Source organism: Hyaena hyaena, unplaced genomic scaffold (assembly GCF_003009895.1).
Source record: "Hyaena hyaena isolate Hyena2069 unplaced genomic scaffold, ASM300989v1 scaffold_1161, whole genome shotgun sequence".
In the NCBI taxonomy this organism is placed as follows: Eukaryota; Metazoa; Chordata; class Mammalia; order Carnivora; family Hyaenidae; genus Hyaena; species Hyaena hyaena.
The window spans coordinates 113,710-139,527 of NW_024081795.1; the positions used below are offsets into that span (position 1 = coordinate 113,710).

At 37.6% G+C, this 25,818-nt stretch overlaps 1 protein-coding gene across 1 annotated transcript in view; it reads right to left on the reverse strand.

Moving 5' to 3' along the window:
* LOC120224347 (kinesin-like protein KIF6) overlaps positions 1 to 25,818 on the reverse strand; it is a gene marked incomplete at its 3' end in the record, with an annotated part of 192,246 nt that overhangs the window by 106,735 nt on the left and 59,693 nt on the right. The window contains exon 4 of the mRNA XM_039222579.1: positions 3,867 to 4,014. Within this exon, the coding sequence (XP_039078510.1) occupies positions 3,867 to 4,014 (148 nt within the window). The remainder of the gene's footprint in view (positions 1 to 3,866; positions 4,015 to 25,818) is intronic.

Consider the following 25,818-nt stretch of genomic DNA (forward strand, 5'->3'; position numbering starts at 1 on the left):
TAGTACCCTAGTTTAGCAAAGGCATCATTCAACATCATTCTTTGGGTTATAGCACAGGTATCAGAGAGCATATATTCTAGACAGGTTCTGTGTGGTCGTTAGTCTAATCCAATTTTCCCTAAAGTATCCCATGAAATGCCTGTTGAAAAAGTGTTCCACAACCAACATATACGCTGTCCTCTCTAGAAGATTCTCAGAGCACATTGAAGACCATGGGGATCATTTAGCAACGTCTCAGGAAGCTTAAGAGCAACATATTTCTAAAACTTGTCCGAACATAACTGAAATATCCCATATATTATAGTTTGAGATTTTAGCATACAGTTCTGAGCTCATCTTAGCATCAGAAAAAGCTGGGTTTGAATACTGGATCTGCCATTTATAACTGAGTGATCCTGCACTATCATCAGCTGTCTAATTATGAAATTGGGGATAACACTTATCTTGCAGAACTGTTGTAACAGAGAAATAGGGTTCCGTATTTAAAATCTGACCAAAAATGTATGTCCCCATAATAAGCACCAATAAGTTGCTGCTGCTGCTACTGTTTTTATTATTGTTATTGTTATTGTTCTTATCATTCTTTCTAAAAGCCTCTAAATGGAGAATTCAATGAGAATATAAAAGGAAACTAAAAGAAAGGCTAAATGACAGCCAACTTGTATGTTCATGTGTACTGGAGAAACTCTCCCAGAAAATAGAAGGAAGGAATCACAAATCAGGAAAATGGCAAGACCACGCCCCCGAGATGATAGGGATAATGCCTTTGGCTCCTCCAGTTTCTGCATTTTCTGGACTTTTATTAGAATACACACTTAAAAATCACTGAGCAATGTGGCAAGCTACCTTTCCTTATTATTCCATTTTTAGTGTTTAGGATTGCCAGACTGTAATGTAACACACATGTTCCCTGCAGACAGCCTTTCCTCTTGCCCCAAAACAAGTCTGAACCTCACAGGACTCAAAAATAATGAGCTATGATTTCTAAAATAAATGGAATCAATTGTCCTCCTTTAAAATTACTGCAAATGTGCTCCTATCACACTCACAGGCATTTTAGGAGCCAGTATGCACTTACTCTTGGTTTATCTTGTAATAATTCCTTTGCATAAGTCAAATATTTCCTTTCATAATTCTAGAGAATTCCATATGGCCCTCTCAAGCAATTGACGGGGGGTATGTGAGTACCTGCCTGCATTTCTCAGCTATACAATGTAGACAAACTTGATGATGAACCTCAAGTTGCCTCTGACTAGTTTTGCAGCAGTTCAGTTTTATTAAATGAATACGTTGTGACCCATCATGGAGATCTGTCCTTTTACAAGGAGTTGTCCTGACTATAAATTGGTCCAAGGGGCTCTCTTCAGTCCAGGAAGTGATTTAGGATAATTCTAACTGAAATGAGGTTTAGAATAATGTCAATGACAAACAGATATAAAACAATGAACCGAGCAGATGGTAGGTACTTGGGAGACATCTAGACTTTTAAAACTGTATTTTCGTACCCACATACAAAATTTTAAAAGGGACAAATATATTTTCCATTAGGAAAGGATTTATTTATTCTGTTTAACTTAATCAGGGAAATTGGTTTCATTTGTCCTAAGTTTCAAAGGATTCTTTGAAATTAATCAGGATCATTTGGCTATACATATATGGATATACATATTAATGGCTATAGTAACTGAGCTCATATATTGACCATGTGCTATGTGCCAGGAACTGGACAATATTTTTAGATAGAGTATGTTCAGCCCTCATAGCGACTCCATCAGCCTGAGACATTAAGTAACTACCTCAAGGCCACATGCTGTAAATAGTACACTTTCTCAGAACCAGGTCGGTCTTTACCAAGTTCAATGATCTTTCCAAGACAACATGCTTCCACGTTGGGCCACAGCAGCAAAAACTATTAGAAATTATATTCCCAGTTTGTGAAATCTGGGAGCAAAACAAAACAGCTAATGTCAGAAATAAATGAGTAAATGAAAAGACAGGATCTGAATCCAACATACACATTATACTCAACTCTTTCTCTTCCACATTTTCTGGCATGCAGAGTTGGCATGTTTGAGCTAGTGAGAGATGAGCTGAACTAATGGGTAATTGCTACTTTATGGATGGAAATTAGAATTATGCAGATCTCAGCAATTTCTTCTCATCTTTGCAACCCAAAATTCAAAAAGCATACAGTCAAGAAATTTTGGAATAACTGTTATACTGACCTAGTTAGGACATTTGTTATACAGAAGTAATACAACCAAGTAAGTGTAGCGAGTAGGGACGCTGAAGATCCTCTCGGATGATTCAATTCCTACTTTCACAGAGGGGAAAACCAAAACCTAGAGAAGTTAAGGGAAAACTGAAACCCAAGTTAAGAGAAGTCCCTTAACTCAATATCGTTTAAATACAACCAACAAGGGGTGCCTGGGTGGCTCAGTCAGTTAAACTTCTGACTTCGGCTCAGGTCACGATCTCACGGTTCGTGGGTTCGAGCCCCGCATCGGGTTCTGTGCTGACAGCTAGCTCAGAGCCTGGAACCTGTTTCAGATTCTGTGTCTCCCTCTTTCTCTGCCCCTCCCCGACTTGTGCTCTGTCTCTCTCTGTCTCAAAAATAAATAAAACAAAAAAAATTTTTTTTTGTTTTATTTATTTTTTTTTTTTTTACAAATAGTTTATTGTCAAATTAGTTTCTACATAACACTCAGTGCTCATCCCCAAAGTGCCCTCCTTCATGCCCATCCCCCCCTCCCCCCCACATCCATCAGCACTGCTAGGAATTTACCCAAGGGATACAGAAATGCTGAGGCATAGGAGCACATGTACCCCAATGTTCATAGCAGCACTCTCCACAATAGCTAAAACATGGAAAGAGCCTAAGTGTCCATCAACAGACGAATGGATCAAGAAGATGTGGTTTATCTATACCATGGAATACTACATGGCAATGAGAAACAATGAAATCTGGCCATGTGTAGCAACATGGATGGACCTTGAGGGTGTTATGCTGAGCGAAATAAGTCAGGCAGAGAAGGACAAATACCATATGTTTGCACGTATAGGAGGATTAGGAGGAACTTGACGGAGGACCAAGGGGGAGAAGAAGGGCGGAAATGGTGGGGGAAAGGGAGAGAGGCAAACCATGAGAGACTCTTGAATGCTGACAAAAAAATTTTTAATACAACCAACAAAATAAAGCCAGTCTGAGATATCGAGGCAGTGTATGTAGGGTTTGGCATCACACAGAGCTGGGATGGACCACCAGATAAAGATATTTAGACTCAAGTTTCCCCAACTATAAAATTGGGATAAAGATACCTGCCTTGTTAGTTGTATCATATGCTGTATTAAATACTAATAAGGCAATAGGCACTTAGAGACACACATAAATGATGCATATAATATAGAGAACTCTTCATAATAATAGTAATTGCAATAGGATTTTTACTCTGGTAAACTCTTCTGAGCTTCTATCACAATTCTGAAAAAGGTACAATCATATCATCTTACTCAGGGCTTTAGTAGGTGAAATAAAAATGTCTTGGTTAAAGGACAGCCAGTTTCTTAATGGGGAATATAAGATGTTAGTTGGGAAAATGTGTTATCTGTTCTTTTAACCTCCATGGATGTATAAGAAGGAACTCCCTTTCAGCCTTTGCTGAAACAGCATCCCCTTAATGAGAAGCACCTTAATTTCTACTTCTTCAGCAAAATCCCAAACTTTCCTTAAATATAAAGGCCACAGTTATTACACAGTAATACTTCCTCAATTAGATATAATATAATAAAATGTCACAATAAATTTTTTACCCACTGTAAATTTCTGCTGAATATATCAAACAGAAAATGAAGTTAAAGCTTCATACCTTTTGTAATTGCTCAAAAATGTACGACAGTGTCCTTGGGATAATGCCTCTGTCACTGTAGCGTTCTGCTCCACCTGTGATGGTGAATGTCTTACCACTGCCTGTTTGCCCATAGGCAAAGATGGTACCATTGTAACCTGCCAAGACACTGCATAAGGAAATGACACACTTTTAATATCCAAATGGCTAACTGCACTTGTATTAAATGGCTTGTCTTCTAATAGCAATCTTATTCAACACTATTGAAAAGACATTTATAGATCTATATAGGAGTACCTAGCTAAAATAATTTACTTTTTTTTTTTAATCCAAGAGTATCAGCACGCCAATCCTTTTCTATAAGAAAGGACCTATAACTCAAATGGAAGCCAGTCATCTTAAATATTTTCTTTTGTTATATTGAATAAAATTGTTATTTAGAATACTTTTGTATTTACAGAAAAGTTGCAAAGATAGCACAGAGTTAACACACACCCTACACCTAGCTTCCCCTATTGTTAATACATTAGTATTGTACATTTGCGACAACTAAAGAGTCATTACTGATGCATTATAAATTGTATTAAATGCCCTTTGTTTTTATGTCTTTTTTATTTTTTCCAGTTTTGCTGAGATATAAATGACATATAACAAATGTAACTTTAAGGTGTACAAATGTGATGATGTGATACATAAATATACTGAGTTCCACAATAAGGCTAGTTAGGATATCCATCACCTCGCATAATTACCATTTTTTGTAGGTGGTGAGAACATTTAAGATCTATACTCTTAACAACTTTCAAATATATAATATATAGTCACTGTGCTATATGCTAATCTGTAGAACTTATATATCTAATAACCAGAAGTTTTTACCCTTTGATTAGCATCTCCACATTTCCCCTACATACTAGCCTCTGGCATCCACCATTCCTTTCTTTATATCCATGAATTCAGCTTTTTTAGGTTCTACATGTAAAGGAGAACATACAACATTTGTTGTTCTCTGTCTTATTTTACTTAGCATTATGCTCTCAAGGTCCATCTATGTTGTTGCAAATGGCAGACTTTTCTTCTTTCTATGGCTGAATAATATTCCATTGTACATATATACCACATCTTCTTTATCCATTCATCCATCAGTAGACATTTAGGTTTTTCCATGCCTTGGCTATTGGGAATATGCTGCAACGAACATGGGGATGCAGATACCTCTGAGAGATTTCATTCCCTTTGATATACACCCAGAAGTGGCATTGCTGGGTCATATGATAGTTCTATCTTTAATTTTTTTTAGCTTATGAAAACAAAAGTTTATTTCTTGTTTGCTATAAATCTGCTGTGAGTCAAGGTAGCTCCTTCAGCAAATATGCTGAATTCATAAAGAGACTCAAGAAATTTAAGCTGCTTTTATCATCTTCTTTCTTTCATTTAATGTTTACTTATTTTTTAATATAATTTATTGTCAAATTGGTTTCCATACAACACTCAGAGCTCAGTCCAACAAGTGCCCTCCTCAATGCCCATCACCCACTTTCCCCTCTCCCCCTCCTCCATCAACCCTCAGTTTGTTCTCAGTATTTAGGAATATCTTATGGTTTGCCTCTGTCCCTTTTTTTTTTTCTCCTCCCCCCCCACCCCACACAAGGTCTTCTGTTAAGTTTCTCAAGATCCACATAAGAATGAAATCATATGGTATCTCTTTTTCTCTGACTGACTTATTCCACTTAGCGTAATTCCCTCCAGTTCATGGAATACTACTTGGCAATGAGAAAGAATGAAATCTGGCCATTTGTAGCAATGTGGATGGAACTATCTTTAATTTTTTAAGGAAACTCCATAGTGGCTGCACCAATTTACATCCCCACCACCAGTGCACAAGAATTCCCTTCTATTCACATCCTTAACAGCACTCAGTGTCTCTTGACATTTTGATAATAGGCATTCTAACAGATATGAGGACATACCTCACACTTTTGGTTTGCATTTCCCAGAGGATTAGAAATACTGAAAACCCTTTTATGTATCTGTTTTGGCCACTTATATGTCTTCTTTGGGAAAATTTCTATTCAAGTCCTCAGCCCATTTTTTTATTGTGTTTGTGACTTAACATGTGATCTATCCAGGAGAATGTAGAATCTGTAATCTGCTGCTGTTGGGTGAAATGTTACATATATGTCTGGTAGGTCCATTTGGCTTAAGGTATAGTTCACATTAAGAGTTTCCTTATTGATTTTCTGTCTGGATGATCTATCCATTGTTAAAAGTAGGGTATCAGATTCCACTACTATTATTGTATTGTTTTCTATATCTCCCTTCAGATCTGTTAGTATTTGCCTAATACATTTAGGTGTTCTGATGTAGGATGCATATATATTGTTATATCCTTGTGATGAATTGACTATCTTTATCATTATAAAATGGACTTCTTTGTCTCATTATAGTTTTGGCTTAAAGTCTATTTTGTGTAATAGAAGTATAGCTACTCACTGCTTTCTTTTGGTTTCTATTTGCATGGAGTATCTTTTTCCGTTCCTTCCCCCTTCAGTCTCCGTGTGCCCTTAAAGCTGATGTCTCTTGTAGGCAGCATATAAATGGGTTTTGTTTTTAATCCATTAGCCACTCTATGCCTTTTGATTGGAGAATTTAATCCATTTACATTAAAAGGAACTAAGGTTAAGGAAGGACTAACTTCATTGTTTTCTAGCTTTGTAGTTCCTTTGTTCCCTTTTTCCTCTTTTATTGCCTCTTTGTGAAGTGATTTTCCCTGTGGTATACTTTGATACTCTTCTCTTTATCTTTTGTGTGTCTACTACTCATTTTTACTAACTGTCCCATCTTTGTAGCTTTGATGTCACAATTTACCTCTTTTCATATCGTGTCTTCATTAACAAGTTATTGTAGCTATAATTGTTTTTAATACTTTTGTCCTTTAACTTTTATACTACATTAAGTAATTAATGCATCACCATATTATAGTATTAGAGTATTATGAATTGCTTAGACTTGTCTTTATCAGTATGCTTTATATTTACATATCTTTTCATGTTTCAGTAGTTCTTATAAGGCAGGTCTAGTGGTGATGAACTCCTTCAGGTTTTGTTTGTTTGGGAAAAAATCTTTGTTTCTCCACTTCTGACAGCTATGCTGGGTAAAGTATTCTTAGTTGGAAGTTTCTTTTTTTTCTTTTTCCAGAAAATTGAGTATATTGTCCCATTTTCTCCAGGCCTATAAGGTTTCTGCTAAGAAACATGCTGATAGTCTTATGGGGGTTCCCTTATTGTGAGATATTTTTTTCTCTTGTTGCTTTTAAAAGTCTCTCTCTGTATTTGATTTTACATAGTTTTATTTTAATGTGTCTTGTAAAAGATCTTTTTGGTTTGAAATTATGGGGTCACCTATTAGCTGTATGAACATGGATGTCCAAATTTCTCCCCAGATTTAAGAATTCTAAGCCATTATTTCTTTATCTACACTTTCTGCTCCTTTCTCCCTCTCTTCTCCTGACTTTAATAATGTAAGAATGTTTCCTCTAATGGCATCCCATAATTCAGAAAGGTCTTCTTCACTCTTTTCATTCTTTTTTCTTTTTGCTTCTCTGACTAGATAATATCAAATGACATGTTGTCTAGTTAACTAATTTTTTATTCTGCTTGATTGAGTCTGCTTTGAAGCTGTCTATTGAATTGTCAATTCAATCACTGTATTTTTTAACTGTAGGATTTGCTTGTTATTTTTTATAATGGCTTCTATTCCTTTGTTGAATTTCTCATTTTGTTCATGTATTATTTTCCTAATTTCATTTAGTTGTCTGTGTTATCTTGTAATTCACTGTATTTCTTTAAGAGGATTATTCTGAATTGTCAGATAATTCACAGATCTCCATTTCTTTAGGGTCAGTTACTGTACCTTTATTAGTTGTCTTTGGTGATCTCATGCCTATGTGGGTAGACCTGGATCCTGGATCCACAGTGGCTAACCAGGTACTGGGGATCACTGGCATAGGCCCAGCAAAGGAGCCAGTCTAGTGCAAGGATGGGCTGGAATCCTGGATTTGCTAGAGTCTGCTGATGGCCTGACATCATGGGAGCTGCCTGGGGCTATGGGAGTCACCCAGCCCCAGGGTAATCAGGAGCTCGGTTTTATGGGAGCATGCTGGTAGCCTAGTGCTGTAGGAGGTGCTTAGGGCTACAGGAGCAGAAAGGTGCTAGGGTGGGCTAGGGGGTTGGATTCTCATAACCTGCCAAGAGCCTGGTGCCAAGAAATCACCTAGTGCTACAGAAGTTACCTGGGGACTATGGGAACTGCCTTGGGGCCACTGGAGTCAGCTGACGGTGGGATAGGCCAGCACTGGTATTTACAATAAAGTCAGCTGTTCACTTCATTCTCCTCCCAAGGGGAGGGTATCTCTCTCAGCTGCCAGGATGCCCAGGCTTAGGGGAGGAGTAATGAGGTAATGTCAACCTATCTTTCCTACCCTCATCGATGTGTCTTCTCTTTTCTTACCCCATCTCAATGCTGTAATTCCTCAGCTGGAATCCTTAGCTTTTGTGAGAGCATTTTCAGGCTTGGTAGTTATTCAAATTGATGTTTCTGGGAGGGGACAGGTGCTAGAAATTTCTATACTGCCATTTTGCTGAAGTCACTCTCCTAATTAAATATGTTCTTCATCTTTAGTATACTGGGCTTGAATCAAATAATATTTTGAAGAAAAAAAAAAAAACAATATGTTGAAGATGAAAGTTCTGAGGAAAGCATACCTATAATTTGGCAAACTGCAAACCTGACACCTGGCACTTCATGTGGCAAATATTTACAACACATGGTCACCTCCTAGAATACCAGGTACAGAATGTTTGCCACTATGTACCTTGCAGTGTAGTTCCCTAATTTAATATTCAGCACCAACTGTAAATCCTCTAAGAATTTCCCTCTTCAATTTTCTTGGAATGACTTTTGGGTAGATGATACTAATCCATATGTGTTCTTTTAGTTCTACAGGGCAACTTTTGATTTGATGGTAATCTTAAGAATCTTGGGTCTTCCAGACTTTGAATGATATTACAAAGCTGTAGTGATCAAAACAGTATGGTACTGGCACAAAAAAAAGATACATCGATCAATGGGACAGAATAGAAAACCCAGAAATACACTTATATGGTCAATTAATTTACAATGGGGGGCAAGAGTATGCATTGGGGAAAAGACAGTCTCTTCAACAAATGATGTTGGGAAAACTGGACAGTAACATGCAAAAGAATGAAACTGGGCCACTTTCTTTCTTTCTTTCTTTTTTTCCAATACAAATAAATGGTCTTTTTTATTCTCAGGGCTTTGTCTTGTACACAGCACGTGCTTATGCTGATCACTTAATAAATGTTTACTGAGTGAATAATGACATATACAGAAAAAACTCAAAATGGATCAAGGACCCAAATGTGAGACCTGAAACTACAAAAATCCTAGAACAGAACACAGACAGAAATTTTTCCAACATCAACCATAGCAACATTTTTCTGGATATGTCTCCTGATGCAGGGCAATAAAAGCAAAAATAAACTATTGGGACTGAGTCAAAATAAGAAGCATTTGCACAGTGAAGGAAATGATCAACAAAACTGAAAGTCAACCTATGGAATGAGAGAAGATAGTTGCACATGATACATTCAGTAAGGTTTAGTGTCCAAAATACAGAAAGACTTGATTCAACTGAACACCTAAAAAAGCAAATAATCTAATTTAAAAATGGGCAGAAAACATGAACCAGCACGTCTCCAAAAAGGACATACAGATCGCCAGAGTAGACACATGAAAAGATGCTCAACATCACGCATCATCAGGAAAATGCAAATCAAAACTACAATGAAATATCACTAAACAGTTGTCAGAATGGCAAAAATCAACAACATAAGAAATAAATGCTGGCACGGATGTGGAGAAAAAGGAACCCTTGTGCACTGTTGGTGGGAACACAAACTGGTGCAGCCACTGTGGAAAATGGTATGGAGATTACTCAAAAAGTCAAAAATAGAACTACCCTATGATTCAGTAATTGTACTACTGGGTATTTACCCCCAAAACACAAAGCACTAATTCAAAGGGATACAAGCACCCCTACATTTATAACAGTATTTACAACAGCCAAATTATGGAAGCAGCCCACATATCCCAACAATAAAGAAAGGATAAAGAAGACGTAGCATATATACACAATGGAATAGTATTCAGCCATGAAAAAGAATGAAATCTTGGCATTTGCAACAACACGGATGAAGCCGGAGTATAATGGTGAACAAAATAAGTCAGCCAGAGAAAGATTAATACCATATGATTCCACTCATATGTGAAATTTAAGATATAAAACAAGCAAAGGAAAAAGAAAGAGAGAAAGAAAGACAAACCAAGAAATAAATTCTTAACTATAGAGAATAAACTGATGGTTACCAGAAGGGAAGTAGGAGGGGGGATGAGTGAAAGAGATGATGGAGATTAAAAAGCACACTTATCATGATGAAAAAATACAATTTAAAAATGCTAAAAAGAAAAAAAAAGAACACTGGATCTTCTCAGCCACCATCGCTCTTCTGTCTTCTCTACTCCTCCCCTCCCCTCTCTTCATTTCCCCTTCCCTCCCCATCTCCTTCCCCCTCTCTCTCTTCTCACCATATAGGCTTTTCATAATACACCTAGCACGATTCAGACTTTCACAAGTGGATCTTTCCTCTACACTGTATATAATAGCAAACTATTATAGCATTACATTCATTTTTGTTATAAGTAGCGCCTTCATCTCTGAGATGTTTTCATTCAACCAATTATGAATGGTTGAATGTCAGTTCATGGTGCCCTCACTGTGAATGGATGTTTGATAGATGGATCCTCTGAGAATCACCCCTCACTGTTCACACTGGTATTCCTGCTGTAATACTTCTGCTGAGATACTGCCCACAGTTCTAGGTTTCACCATGCTTTCATGCTTGTATGTTAAACGATTTATCATCATCATGCCCTCTCTAAATGCATAGGTTTTGCTTAGAGTTTATTGTGAAGTCATCAGTTAAGTCCTGGGTGGGCACCTTATACAACTAATTAAGCCAAGAATAATATCTATAGCAACAATTCAACGCATCTTTTGCTATGTAGGTAGAAGGTGTTATTGCTACTTATACACTTAAAGGACTTAGCACATTAAGTGAATGAAAAGGGACTACTACTGTGTGGTTCAACTTTCCATTTCTGAGACACTCCATAAGTGTTCTCCATGTGTCTTCACATAGAGTTGGAACTACAATGATGAATTTAGCTAGATGATTACAGAATTTTTCTGCTCAACAACATTTGTTGCCAATGATATAGCAATGTTCCATTAGCAATTATTATTTGATTATATATCTCTTGACCATAAATGTGGTAGATAAATGAAGTTGATAACTTTAAGAATCAAATTTTAAGTATTTTGTTTTTAATTTCTCATATAAAATTTTCTCAAATATATTAGGCTTTCCTCGTCTTGAAAAGCAAAAGAAAAAAAATTACAGACTAGCATTTTCATTTTGACAGCTACAGCCTAAGAAATGTGAATACTGTAGCAAGCTACATTGCACCCCCTGATTATTATGTTTATTTTTATACTTAAATCTTTTTCTTTTTTACAAATAGTTTATTGTCAAGTTGGTTTCCATATAACACCCAGCGCTCATCTCCACAAGTGCCCTCCTCCATGCCCATTCCCCCCCTCCCCCCCCACACCCATCAGTCCTCAGTTTGTTCTCAGCATTCAAGAGTCTCTCATGGTTTGCCTCTCTCCCCCTCCCCACTATTTCCCCCCTTCACTGCCAGTTGTCCTAGTATACTCTTTTCATGTGTGCTTCCTCTCCCCACATTTCCTGCGGGGTAGAAAACTAGATGGCAAAGCTTCACAGAACTCTATTTAAAATAAAAAGTATGTTGGTTCTACCCATAAATACTCTATGACTGTTTATTTACTACATCGTTACAATAAAAAATCAAATGGAAAAAAATGTAAATGGGAAACATTTATCTCCAGTTCTTTTCTGTAGAGAATTCTCATCCCAATTCTTTCTTGTGCCTCCTCTCCATTGAACTCTGAGTCATTTCATATCTTGTATTCTTGTCCATCCTAAGAGAAAGTACTAATGAAAAATAAAGAGAAACGGTGGAGTTAGGACCTCTGAAAATCCACTCCTCCACAATAATAATGAGAACAGTGGCAAAAATTGTCAAAATCAACTTTTTCAGAATCTTGGAAGTTATCCAAAGGCTCACAACAATCCAAGGAGTGTTTAACTCAAGTAAAATGGCTGAATCTCAGTAAGAACAGTGAGTGAGCTTTGTGATAAGTTAACTTGACCATTTCCACCTCCCTCTTCCCAGCCCCATAACGGCCTTGAAAAATAAGAGACTTGCCAACCACAAAACTGAAAAACAGAAGCACAGCAACCACTGGAGGGGATAGGATAGCTTGGAAGCACCCCCAAAAAGTCCAGAGAATTGTACTTCTCCAACCTGTCTGACAGCTCCCTGGAAAAGTCCCACTCACAGTACTTGGCTTTGCCTGACCTGACTCCGTTTATTCAGTGAAGAAAAGCCATATCCCCATGGTGTTTGTTGAAAACAAGTGTTTTCAGTGGTGCAAATATTCATCATCACAGTTGCCCTAGGCTGCATGCAGTACCAGGGAGGCAGACAAGAGTGTGAACAAAAACTTGAACTAAAACCCTGCAGAATATGATGTCTATAAGGGGGGTTTTGAAAAGTTACGACATATTTTTGGGACTCTAGAAGATCACATGCATGTACAGAACTATCTGCATACCCAAGAGAGACCAGAGAAGGTCCTTATATCTCACCGCTGGCTCACCTTGACGGCCCAAACAAGCAGGAAGTGAAAGCTAAGACAAAATTATAAACTTATCAAGCACTGAGTCAACACATACAGAGAGCCCCTAGTTCAAGGCATTTTTTTCTAAAACTCTCTATCCAGTCATTGCCTGATCACTGAGCTTACTGAACAGAGATTTCAGAAGCCACATACAACAAACCATACAAGCTTTGTAGTATTAGTCCCGAAAACTTACTAAACAAAGCAGCAGCTGCACTAATGGTAACAACAGTAACAAACCTTGGGAAAGGCTGGAATCTGATTTCAGAGCTGTCATATTATATTACTCAAAATGCCCAGTTTTCAACAACAACAACAAGAACAACAAAATTATGAGATGCACAAACAGCAAAGTATTTCCTGGGCACAGGCAATTAAAAAAATTAATAGAAACAGCTCTTGAGGAAGTCTAGATTTTGACTTCCAGATAAAGAGTTTAAGTTAGGCATTATAAATAGGTGTGAAGAACAAATGTAAAACATGTTTAAAGGATTAAAAGGAAGTATGAAAATGATGTTTCACAGAAAAAATATGAATAAAAAGATAAAAATTATAAAAAAGAATAAAACAGAAATTCTGGAGTTGAAAAGTAAGATAATTGAAAAAAAATTTTTACTACAGCAGCAAATTTGAATTGGTGAAGAAAGTGAATTTTAAGATAGATCGACTGAGATTATCTAGTCTGCACAACAGAAATTATAAAGAAAGAAGAAAAATGAACAGAGAACTCAAGAGATCAACATTTGTATAAAGTCCCAGATGGTAAAGGGAGAGAATGTTTAAAAAAACAATGACCAAAAACTTCCCCAATTTGATGAAAAACATTAATCTATATATCCAAGAAACTTGAAAAGCTCAAAGTTATCCAAATCTAAACACATCATAATCAAACTGTCTAAAGACAAAGAAATCATGGTAGTAGCAAGAAATAAGTGACTGATCTCACACAAAGAATCCTCTATACGATCAACAATGGATTTCTCATGAGGAATCATGGCAGCCAGAAGATAATGTAATACCATATTCAAAATGCTGAAAGACTAGTTGGGAGTCTTGCTTTGCAAAAATTAACAAGGCTCCCAAAATTTACATTTTAATTTCGTTTTCAGAGGTTTATTGTTACTGTGTAGAAATATAATAGATTGTTCTATATTGATCTTGAACCCTGAAACTTTGCTGAACGTGTTTATTATTCCTTGTCATCTAACAGTGGATTGCCTGGGATTCGTATATACAAAAGCATGTCATCTTGTAAATAAACATACTTTTATTTCTTCCTTTCTAATCTAGATGTCTTTTTATTTCTTTTTCTTGACTAAATGCACTGGCTAGTGACAAATTCTCTCAGCTATTGTTTATCCAGGAATGTCAATTCCTCACTTTTGAAGAATGACTTTTTACAGATACAGAACACTCTATCTGCAAATGGCATGATCTTGTACATACACAGAAAATTTCCAGGAATCAACTATAGAAAACAAGTTCAGCAAGGTTGTTAGGTGCAGGACTTAATGTGAAATGGCAGTTCTCTCCGTCTGATCTATAGGTTCATGCAAAGTCCATCAAAATTAGAACTGGCTTCTTTGCAAAAATTGACCAACTTCTCCTGAAATTTATATGGAAATTCAAGGGACCAAGAATAGTCAAAACATTCTGGAAAAGAACAAAGGTAGAGGACTCACACTTCTTAATGCAAAACCTACTACAGTAACAGTAAGCAAGACAGTGGGACACTAGCATAAGGATGAACATATTCATGAATGGAATAGAATTGTGAGTCTATTTTTGACAAAGGTGGCTAGTGACAAATATATATACACCATACACACACACACACACACACACACACAATAGAATATTACTCAGACATCAAAAAAGAATGAGATCTTGCCATTTGCAACATGGATGGACATAGAGGGTATTACAATAAGTGAAATAAATCAGACAGCACAAGATAAATACTGTAAGATTTCGCTTATAAGTATAAACTCAAAACAAAAGAAATGAACAAACAAAAAAATCAAACAAACTCTTAAATACAGATAACAAACTGATGGGTTTCTAGAGGGGAGATGGTGTGGGATGGGCAAAAGAGATTAAGGAGATTGATTAAGAGGTACAAACTACCAGTCATAAAATAAATAAGTCATAGAGATGAAAAGTACATCAAAGGAAACATAGTCAATAATACTGTAATAATGTTGTATGGTGAACGATGGTGGCTACACTTGTGGTGAGCACTGAGTAATGCGTAGAACTGACAAATCAATATATTGTATACTAATATACAATATAACTTTGAAACTAATAGAACTTTGTATGCTGATTATACTACAATAATACAATTTTAAATATATAAATATGAATACATCAGAGATTCTGAGAGTAAAAAAAAAAGTAGGTAAAGGACATGAATAGATGTATCTCTAAAGAAGGTATATAAATGGCCAATAGCACATGAAAAGATATTCAACATGGTTAGTCACTAGGGAAATGTAAATCAAAACCACAATGATAACTCATTTCCTACTCACTCTAGGATGGCTAAAAAAAAAAAAAAGACAATTACAAGTATTGCTGAGGATATAAAAATAATGGAAACCTCATATATTACTGGTGAGAATGGAAATGGTGCAGCTGCTTTAAAAAGTTTTGCAGCTCCTCAAAATGTAAACACAGAGTTACCAGAAGATCCAGAGCGCCTAGGTACATGCCCAGTGGAATGGAAAAGCTGTTCACACAAAAACTTACAATGAATGCTCATAGTTGCATCATTTGTTATGGCCAGGAAGTGAAAACAACCCAACTGTTCATCAGCTGATAAGTAGATAAACAAAATGGATCATATCCACACCATAGGATACTTTTGGCAATGAAAAATATGAATAAAGTACTGATATATGCTACAATATCTGACCAATCTTCACAGCATGTTAAGTGAATATAAGCCAGTAACAAAAGGTCATATACTGTTGTGATTCCATTTATATGGAATGTCTACTAAAAGCCAATCCATAGAAACAGAAAATCAATTAGTGGTTGCCAGAGGCTGGGATATGGGGAAAGTAGAGGAATGAATGCTAATGGGTATGGTATAGGGCTTCTTTCAGGGTGATTAAAATGTTCTAAAATTAGATTATGGTCACTGAGAGATGCACATTTGTACTAAAAACTACTAAACTGTACACTTTAAAGTGGATTCTTTGATATTTGAATAATCTGTCAACAAAATGTTGTAACAATAACATAATAAAGAATCTATTCCAAATTGGTACTAATTAGATGTGTTTCAATGCCTTAGCAGTAGCATCTGTAAAAGACAGAATGGTAATTAATAAAAGGAATGAAAAGCCAATGATACACTTCAGCACTGAAAAATGGGATGGACGTTTTGGTTAGCAATATTTCTCAACTTCCTAAAATCAACAATGCAGGCGACTGTCTAATACATCCCAAGCCAGAGGCAGTTCTGATATGTAAATAAATCAACGTTTTATAAACCAGTGTTTGATGATCAGATGAAATCTCTAGAGTAGAAATCCTCTTTCCTTTTGCAAAATGCATTCTCCTTAGAAATTTAAATTACAAAGCTGAGGTACTTTGTCATTTCTTATCTCTTAATATTTGCATGAATAAGACAAAAATAAAAGCTTCTACTCTCTTGGAAATTATAAATGGAAGTCTTACTCCACAAACATCACACATACATGTCAGAAAAAATACAGACCATTTAAGTTTAGTTTTTCACTTGTATTACTCTTTATTTGCTTAACTAGACCCCAAGTAGAGGAAAGCTTTCTAGAAGTATCTGCAATAAAGTGAGACCTCATTTTGTTACCCAGATGAGGAGGCTTTAAGAATCTCCTTATACATATTCCAAAAAATAGAAGTCGAAGGAAAACTCCCGGACTCATTTTATGAAGCCAGCATCACTCTGATTCCCAAGCCAGACAGAGATCCAACAAAAAAAGAGAACTATAGGCCAATATCCTTGATGAATACGGATGCAAAAATTCTCAACAAGATCCTTGCAAATCGAATCCAGCAGCATATCAAAAGAATCATCCACCAAGATCAAGTGGGATTCATTCCTGGGTTACAGGGCTGGTTCAACATTCGCAAATCAATCAATGTGATCCATCATATCAATAAAAGAAAAGATAAAAACCATATGATCCTGTCAATAGATGCAGAAAAAGCATTTGACAAAATACAGCATCCCTTCTTAATAAAGACTCTCGAGAAAGTTGGGATAGAAGGAACCTACTTAAACATCATCAAAGCCATCTATGAGAAGCCTTCAGCTAACATCATCCTCAACGGGGAAAAACTGAGAGCTTTCCCCCTGAGATCAGGAACACGACAGGGATGTCCACTCTCACCACTGTTGTTTAACATAGTGCTGGAAGTCCTAGCATCAGCCATCAGACAACAAAAGGAAATCAAAGGCATCAGAATTGGCAAAGAGGAAGTTAAACTTTCACTCTTCGCAGATGACATGATACTCTACATCGAAAACCCGAAAGACTCCACCAGAAGCCTACTAGAACTGATCCAAGAATTCAGCCAAGTTGCAGGGTACAAAATCAACGTACAGAAATCGGTTGCATTTTTATACACCAACAATGAAGCAACAGAAAGAGAAATCAAGAAACTGATCCCCTTCACAATTGCACAAAAAACCATAAAACACCTCGGAATAAACCTAACCAAGGATACAAGAGATCTGTATGATGAAAACTATAGAAAACTTATGAAGGAAATTGAAGAAGACACAAAGAAATGGAAAAACATTCCATGCTCATGGATAGGAAGAATAAATATAGTTAAGATGTCATTACTACCTAAAGCACTCTACACATTCAATGCAATTCCAATCAAAATTGCACCAGCATACTTCTCAAAACTAGAACAAACTATCCAAAAATTTGTATGGAACCACAAAAGACCCCGAATAGCCAAAGTAATACTGAAAAATAAAACCAAAACGGGAGGGATCACCATCCCAGACTTCAGCCTCTACTACAAAGCTGTCATCATCAAGACAGTATGGTATTGGCACAAAAACAGACCCATAGACCAATGGAACAGAATTGAGAACTCAGAAGTGGACCCAAAAGTATACAGCCAACTGATCTTTGACAAAGCAGGAAAGAATAGCCAATGGAAAAAAGACAGCCTTTTTAACAGATGGTGTTGGGAGAACTGGACAGCAACATGCAGAAGAATGAAACTAGATCATTTTCTCACACCATGCACAAAAATAAACTCAAAATGGATAAAGGACCTGAACGTGAGACAGGAAACTATCAACACCCTAGAGGAGAAAGCAGGAAACAACCTCCTTGACCTCCACCGCAGCAACTTCTTACTTGACACATCCCCAAAAGCAAGGGAATCGAGAGCAAAAATAAACTGTTGGGACCTCATCAAGATTAAAAGCTTCTGCACAGCAAAGGAAACAACCCAGAAAACTAATAGGCAACCAACGGAATGGGAAAAGATAGTTGCAAATGACATATCAGATAAAGGGTTAATATCCAGAATCTATAAGGAACTCACCAAACTACACGCCCGAAAAACAAACAACCCAGTGAAGAAATGGGCAGAAGACATGAACAGACACTTCTCCAAAGAGGACATCCAGATGGCCAACAGACACATGAAACGATGCTCAGCATCCCTCCTCATCAGGGAAATACAAATCAAAACCACACTGAGATACCACCTCACGCCAGTCAGAGTGGCTAAAATGAGCAAATCAGAGAACTCTAGATGCTGGCGAGGATGTGGAGAAATGGGCACCCTCCTGCACTGTTGGTGGGAATGTAAACTGGTACAGCCCCTCTGGAAAACAGTGTGGAGGTTCCTCAGGAAACTAACAATAGAACTCCCATATGACCCAGCAATAGCACTGCTAGGAATTTACCCAAGGGATACAGAAATGCTGAGGCATAGGAGCACATGTACCCCAATGTTCATAGCAGCACTCTCCACAATAGCTAAAACATGGAAAGAGCCTAAGTGTCCATCAACAGATGAATGGATCAAGAAGATGTGGTTTATCTATACCATGGAATACTACATGGCAATGAGAAACAATGAAATCTGGCCATGTGTAGCAACATGGATGGACCTTGAGGGTGTTATGCTGAGCGAAATAAGTCAGGCAGAGAAGGACAAATATCATATGTTTGCACGTATAGGAGGATTAGGAGGAACTTGACGGAGGAATAAGGGGGAGAAGGGGGGAAATGGTGGGGGAAAGGGAGAGAGGCAAACCATGAGAGACTCTTGAATGCTGACAAAAACTGAGGACTGATGGATGTGGGGGGGAGGGGGAGATGGGCATGAAGGAGGGCACTTTGGGGATGAGCACTGAGTGTTATGTAGAAACTAATTTGACAATAAACTATTTGTAAAAAAAATAAATAAATAAATAAATAAAAATAAAACTGTTAAAAGAAAAAAAAGAAAAGAATCTCCTTATACAATGTCTAAATCAAAGTAACGAGCAAAAACATCATTATTGTGATGATAATTTAGTTCACTGAAAAATAAACAAGTGATATTTTAGTCCCTCCAATCTGAAGACACAGCATTGCTGAAAACAACAAAGTAATGGGATCACGGGTTTTATAACTTGGTATCGTTGGAGGCCTTCTAACTACTTTTTGTCCAACAAAAGATTCCCTTCTAGGGTATTTCTGAAAACCAGACATATGAGCTCTGCTTAAACAGCTGTTAGATACAGGAGCAGGATGGAATCAGAGAATCCAGGTGCTTTCATTTTTCACAGATGAGGGAGAGGTGAGGTGGTGCTTTAAAAGATAATCCACAGGGGAGGGGAAAGGGAAATAAATAGTTAAGGAGAGGGAGGGAGGCAAACCATAAGAGATTCTTAAGTACTGAAAACAAACTGAGGGTCGATGAGGGGTGGGGGAGAGGGGAAAATGGGTGATGGGCATGGAGGAGGGCACCTGTTGGGATGATCACTGGGTATCATATGGAAATCAACTTGACAATAAACTATAATAAAAAAATTTTTAAGTAAATAAATAAATACACACACACACACACATACATACATACATAAAAGGTAATGTACTTTGGCCCTAGAAATACTAAGAATTCCAGAAAAACATACATACTTATATTTTTAAAAACTTTTATTGGAACAAATTTATTCACTCAGAAAATACAAATAAATCAAATAACACAAAGAACAGAATTTTTTAAGCCAACAGAAATTATACTATATTTATATTCAACTTGACTAAAAATCTTTGCTTAATGTCAGTAAGACTCACCTGGAATAAAATGATCAAAATTAAGGCCTCTATTTTATTTTATTATTATTATTGTTTATTTATTTATTTTGAGAGAGAGCACAAGCAGGGGAGGGACAGAGAGAGGGAAAGAGAGGGAAAGAGAGAGAGAATCCCAAGCAGACTCTCGGGCTGATGCAGGTCTTGAACTCATGAACTGAGATCACGATCTGAGCCAAAATCAAGAGCTGGATGCTTAACCAACTGAGCTACCCAGGTGCCCCAAGGACTCTATTTTAAATATATTATATATATATATATATAATATATTTAAATGTATAATTACCCTATTACTCCATCTTGCCTTTCAGACAGTTCTAAAAACCCAAGTAACTGAAATTCATTTAGTTTCATTTGTTTTTGATCCTCAGAACAGTTTATTGCTCTCCACTGCTACCCAATTCCTAAAGTAAAATCCCTCTTACATAGCCTCAGCAGTTCTTTGGTGTAGCTCATTGTCTATTGTCGAGAATATGGGAAGGAGACTCTTAATTATTTTACTTTCAGAATATCTGTGTAGCAACATGGATGGACCTTGAGGGTGTTACGCTGAGCGAAATAAGGCAGGCAGAGAAGTACAAATACCATATGTTTGCACGTATAGGAGGATTAGAAGGAACTTCATGGTGGACTGTCGGGGAGAAGAAGGGAGGAAATAGTGGGGGAAAGGGAAAGAGGCAAACCATGAAAGACTCTTGAATGCTGAGAACAAACTAAGGACTGATGGGTGTGGGGGGGGAGGGGGGAGACGGGCATGGAGGAGGGCAATTGGGATGAGCACTGGGTGTTACATGGAAACCAACTTGACAATAAACTATTTGAAAAAAAAAAAAAAGAATATCTGTGAATACATAATTCAGCAGCCTAAATTCTTAAGAGGAATTTGAACCCAAAACAATAGCAACTCATCATTAACACAATTACTACAACTCAGTTGTGCCATATATAAAAATAATCTTTCCGCCTGTTAAGCCAAATGAGTGTGCAGCTTGGAAAATTTCCAGCAAATCTTGGTCATGGGGCATTCCCTTTGCTATAAAGGAGAGGGAGGGAGAAAAGAAGTGTGGGGGGGACCTACCGCTCTGGGGAGCTAGAGAGGGCAGCAGACTAGAGTCTTGTGCCCAGGAGGCCTTCTCAGTCCTCCTTCTGATAACAGCCCTGCCCCCATCCATTCTTCCAGCTTAGGAGGAGAAGGCTGGTGTGTGGAGCACATGATTCAGGCTGGCCAATCATGCTACTTCATTTCACCAAGGTCCCCTCAATCCTGGCCCCATCTGAACAGCAACTATTTCAAGACGATGTGCCTCAAGCAGAGCAAATAAAAGTCCTTCCTGCATGGATTTTCGAGGGAGTCTTTAAATTAAAGCTGCCAGAGGCCACATCTCCTGCCCTTCTGTACTGTCTGACCAAGCAAAGGTCAGATGGGTGGAGAAGAAATCTTGGCTGTGTTGGGTAGTTTAAGCAGCAACAGCCCTGATTTTGAAAGAACCCCCCTTTAATTCTCTAAGCTCACATAGGTATGTGAGCCAAGAAATCCTCTTTTTTTCAAACTGGAGTTCTGTTATATATAACCAAAAAAGTTCTAACTAATACACAATTTCTGAAAAACATCTTTTATACCTTGGCTTAGACTGTAGGTCTCAAGCTGGTAGGGAATCTTGCTTATAGGAATCTTTAAATTTACCTAAATGCGAATGCTTTTAGGTGGGACATGTGTTCCCCAATTGGCCACTGTCCTCCAAACTCCCTACTGTCTTAGACTCACTTGCCTCCCAAATTCATGATACCTGTCTACACTTGAGGGAAGGGCTGCATCACTGCACACTGAGAAATGCCAATCTTGGTGTAATCCACGTGACTGCCACTGCTCCCCAGAATGCACAGTGCTTAGTCATTCAAGTAGGCTCCTCCTCAAGGCCCCTTTGAGGTAGGTAAGATGGGAGTCCTGGTTAAGGGCACCTGAGTATATATAGTTCACCTGGTTTACATCTCATTACTTCTAAACACATGTTTTGGCAAGATCATTCTGCGGTCTTGGGAGCTTCATTTGTATGATATATTGATCGAGCTGTAAATCCTGATACAGAAATAAAGTAGGTGACACAGCTAACCTTAGTTGGCCTAATTCAAATTATTCACTATTTGGGGGAAGGGAATATCTAAGGCAAGGATACCTAGATTAGGAACAATTAACTACACATCCAAAATATGTTTTTGTCAGAAAAGTAAAACTGCAAACGTGGATTAAGTGGTAGTGATGTACTTGGGACCATCATTTAATGCTTTTTGGTAAGTGCCTATGGGGCAAACTGGTTATCGGACTAGGGTCACAAATATGAAGCCGACATACCAAATATAGCCAGTAGAACATTTGTTTGCCCAGCGCTGGCATGCTTAAAGAAATGCAAACTGAATGCTCTTAGCCCCCAAGACCTGTGCTCCCCAAGTCAGACCCAGACACCACCACTCCCTATTGCCCTCACTGGCTTACTACAGATTAGCCGCCCACCCTCTACAGAATTTTGAGTTTTGCAATCCATGGTAGAAATACCTCAGATAAATGCTAAGAGGGTAACATGGTGATTAAGAGAATTAAACAAAACAAAACACTAAACTAACCTCTAAGAATGATATGAATAAGGACACATCTTCAAGTTTGAAATCCATAGGCAATTCCTTCATATTGTCTAGAGCCTGAAAAACAGATCAAGTATCTCTCCCATCATTGCTCACAGTTTCTAAGTTTTAAAGTGGGATAAGAAAACAGGAATTTGGGGTGCATTCTTCTCAAACAGTCACTTTGGCACAATCAGGACTTCCCCTCTTGGATGCGTCACAAAAACAGGATCAGCAACCGCCTGTCTTGACTGATTTGCAAATTCTCCTCCTTGGATACAGGGGCTAAGAAACAGGACCTTTTGAGATCGCTTTCAGCTCTAGGATTCTGAGGGATTTGTTCACAGTCTTGTCCCAACAACAAACCAAACTTTGCAAGATGCAAACACATCACTGGGTATACATAATCCAAACAATCTCCCTTAAAAGGATCCTCGAGATCTTAAGCACACTAAACAGCTTCACATCCAAAAGTTCATGGACCAAATCCAGGCCAAAGTGCTCTCCAAATGAGGCTGTTTATTATTTCCCAAGTTCCAGGAGAAATCATTTTGTTTTAGCATTAATAATAAGCAGCTTAAATCTGGAAACATAACAGAGATGCATGGAACTTCAATAGAAGAAAATGAGCCCTTCTGAACACAATCCAGCTCTGAAATGTTTCAGTCTGAAGTCCAGTAGACTATATTAGAAAGTGAGGGCTACGTTTTTATCTTATTTACATTATGAAAAATGCATTTACTGCAGCAATTCTGACAGATTTTTTTTCTGTGACCCTTGAGAATAAACACTTAGATTCATTAAATACATAATCATTTTCAGATGACCATCTAAGGAGGCAACTCAAATGTAGCAACAAAAGTTTTATACAGTAATGTAGAAAAATCCACTGTCTACAGAAATTTATTTCAGTAGACTCTTGCATAAACTCTGAACTGTTATTTTGCATTTCCTTCATAGGGACACAAAAGAAAATAGACAACACTTTTCCCTAAAATTGTAGCACTGAGCTTTCTGTCAGTAAATTGATCAAGCACATATTTAAAGCACCTATTATCTTCTATTAGAAGCCTGGTACTATGTTCTGTGTGAACTTACAGGGGGAAAGGGGGACAATGCAAGTTAAAAACAAAATTATTAGCAAGATAAGTATCTTTAAATACATGAACATGTGTATATATTATGCCTACAATAATCTTTTAATTTACACATTAATCTTTAACCAAAAAACCCCTAATGGTTTACTTGTAAACATATCTGTGGAGAGATGAAGAGTTTACAGTGAGGATTCCCTGGAGATTCCATTCTTTTCCTCGCTAGGCCAAATGGAGCTTTGGGGCGCACAGGCTGTCTGAGCAGGTCTCCACAGACATGCAGGAACCCAAGAAGTGGGGAAGATAGGCACAGGAAAGAAGGGGCACAGAGGCCTATGTTCTGGGGAAGAGCTGTCTAAACAGTTCTGAAAGAGGTGGAAGGTGGGAAACAGAGAGCTGCAAGAGAGTGGGGGAGCCGGTAGGGGGTGGCCATGGGTGTGGAGGATACCAAGAAAAGCAGCAATAGAGAACGGGTACCAAAAGGACACACACACACCCCCAACTGCCCCACCTCGTGCATTTCCTTGAGAGCCTGAATAGACCTGACTTTGGTGTTTCTTCAGAGGTGAAGCAGTACACAGACTGGCCCACACGGAGCTATAGTTTATATGTGAGCTACAAGACTTTTTCTTTATACTTTAAGTCTCAGAAATAAGACCATCTAATTTGATTTCAATTTTTTGTGAAACAGAAGACAATTTTCACGTTCTCAGGAAAATACAAACACACTTTGATTTCAATGGACAATAATTAAGGTTGGGGGGGAACTGCCATTTGGGACAGAAAGATATGTAAAGATACATCTCACAAAGTTGCTAATCACCCTTCATTGTGGTTTTCGTTATATTGTGCATACACAATTGTATAGTGAGATTTAAGAGCCAAGAATCTGAAGCGGAAAGATGTGACCTGATTGAGATCATTCACAGAGGAAGGAGGGAAGGGGCAGAAAATGAGGCAGAATGAGTGGGCCAGATCATGGTTTAGCTGACTGTCCAGTTGAGTAATGTCAAGCTCATCCCACAGCCCATGGACAGCCACTGAAGGGTTTCTACGGGTGAGAGGTGGCCAACTGGTGACTTGTGCTCACTATGGTGGCAGAAGAGCAGATGCGGGAGGCTGGGAAGACATCATATGAGGGCCCTTCTAGGAGCACATGGTGAGATGAGACATGAAGAGGCAATGAGGGAACAGTTCAAATACTTTTGTGAGAAACATGTCCTATTACTAGCTCACAAACAGTACAGTTGAAATACCATCTCATCAAATGCTATTAACAGTATGGTCTCAATAAACTAAAAACTCTCTAGTCTTAAAGCAGTCAATCAAAATTCATGTATCTACATTTTTCTGTAGCACTTCAAACTCAGTTTGATCAAAACTGAACTCATTATTTTTCCTTTCAAACATAGTCCTCCTCCCTCATTCTCTAGGGAATTCTCCTGAGATTTCTCTTTATTATCCCCACTTTAAGATGGAAAACAAAACAAAACAAAACAACACAGAGCCTTAGAGAAGTTAAGTACATCATGGTCACACTTAGTAAATGATAACACTAAAATCAAGATGTATCTGATTCCAAATATAATAGTTTTCTACTGCCTACTTAAGTTATATGATGAATCTGACCACCTTTTCTAAACTTAATAATTGGTGTGTTCATTAGAATCATATCCACTGAAACATTCATCTTGAAGTTGCTTTCTTCAAAAGTTCATAGGAAAAAAACATAAATACATAAGTCTTAGAGGTTAAGTCTACTGACTTTATTTAAAAAATAAACATGAGGGCTAATTAGAATAAAAAGATTAATACAACAAATTGAGTTGTATACAGTTAAATTATTATCCTTTACAATACTTTTCATTTGTTCTCATCTTAAAAGCCACATGTTTTGGCTCACACTACATGTAGTGAGCAGCTTACAGGTATGAATATAGTGCAAATTTACAATCCTTTCATCCTGAGTACCTTGATTTGTATTAATTACCTAGCAAAATCCTGCAAAGTAGTATTGCAGAACACTTAAC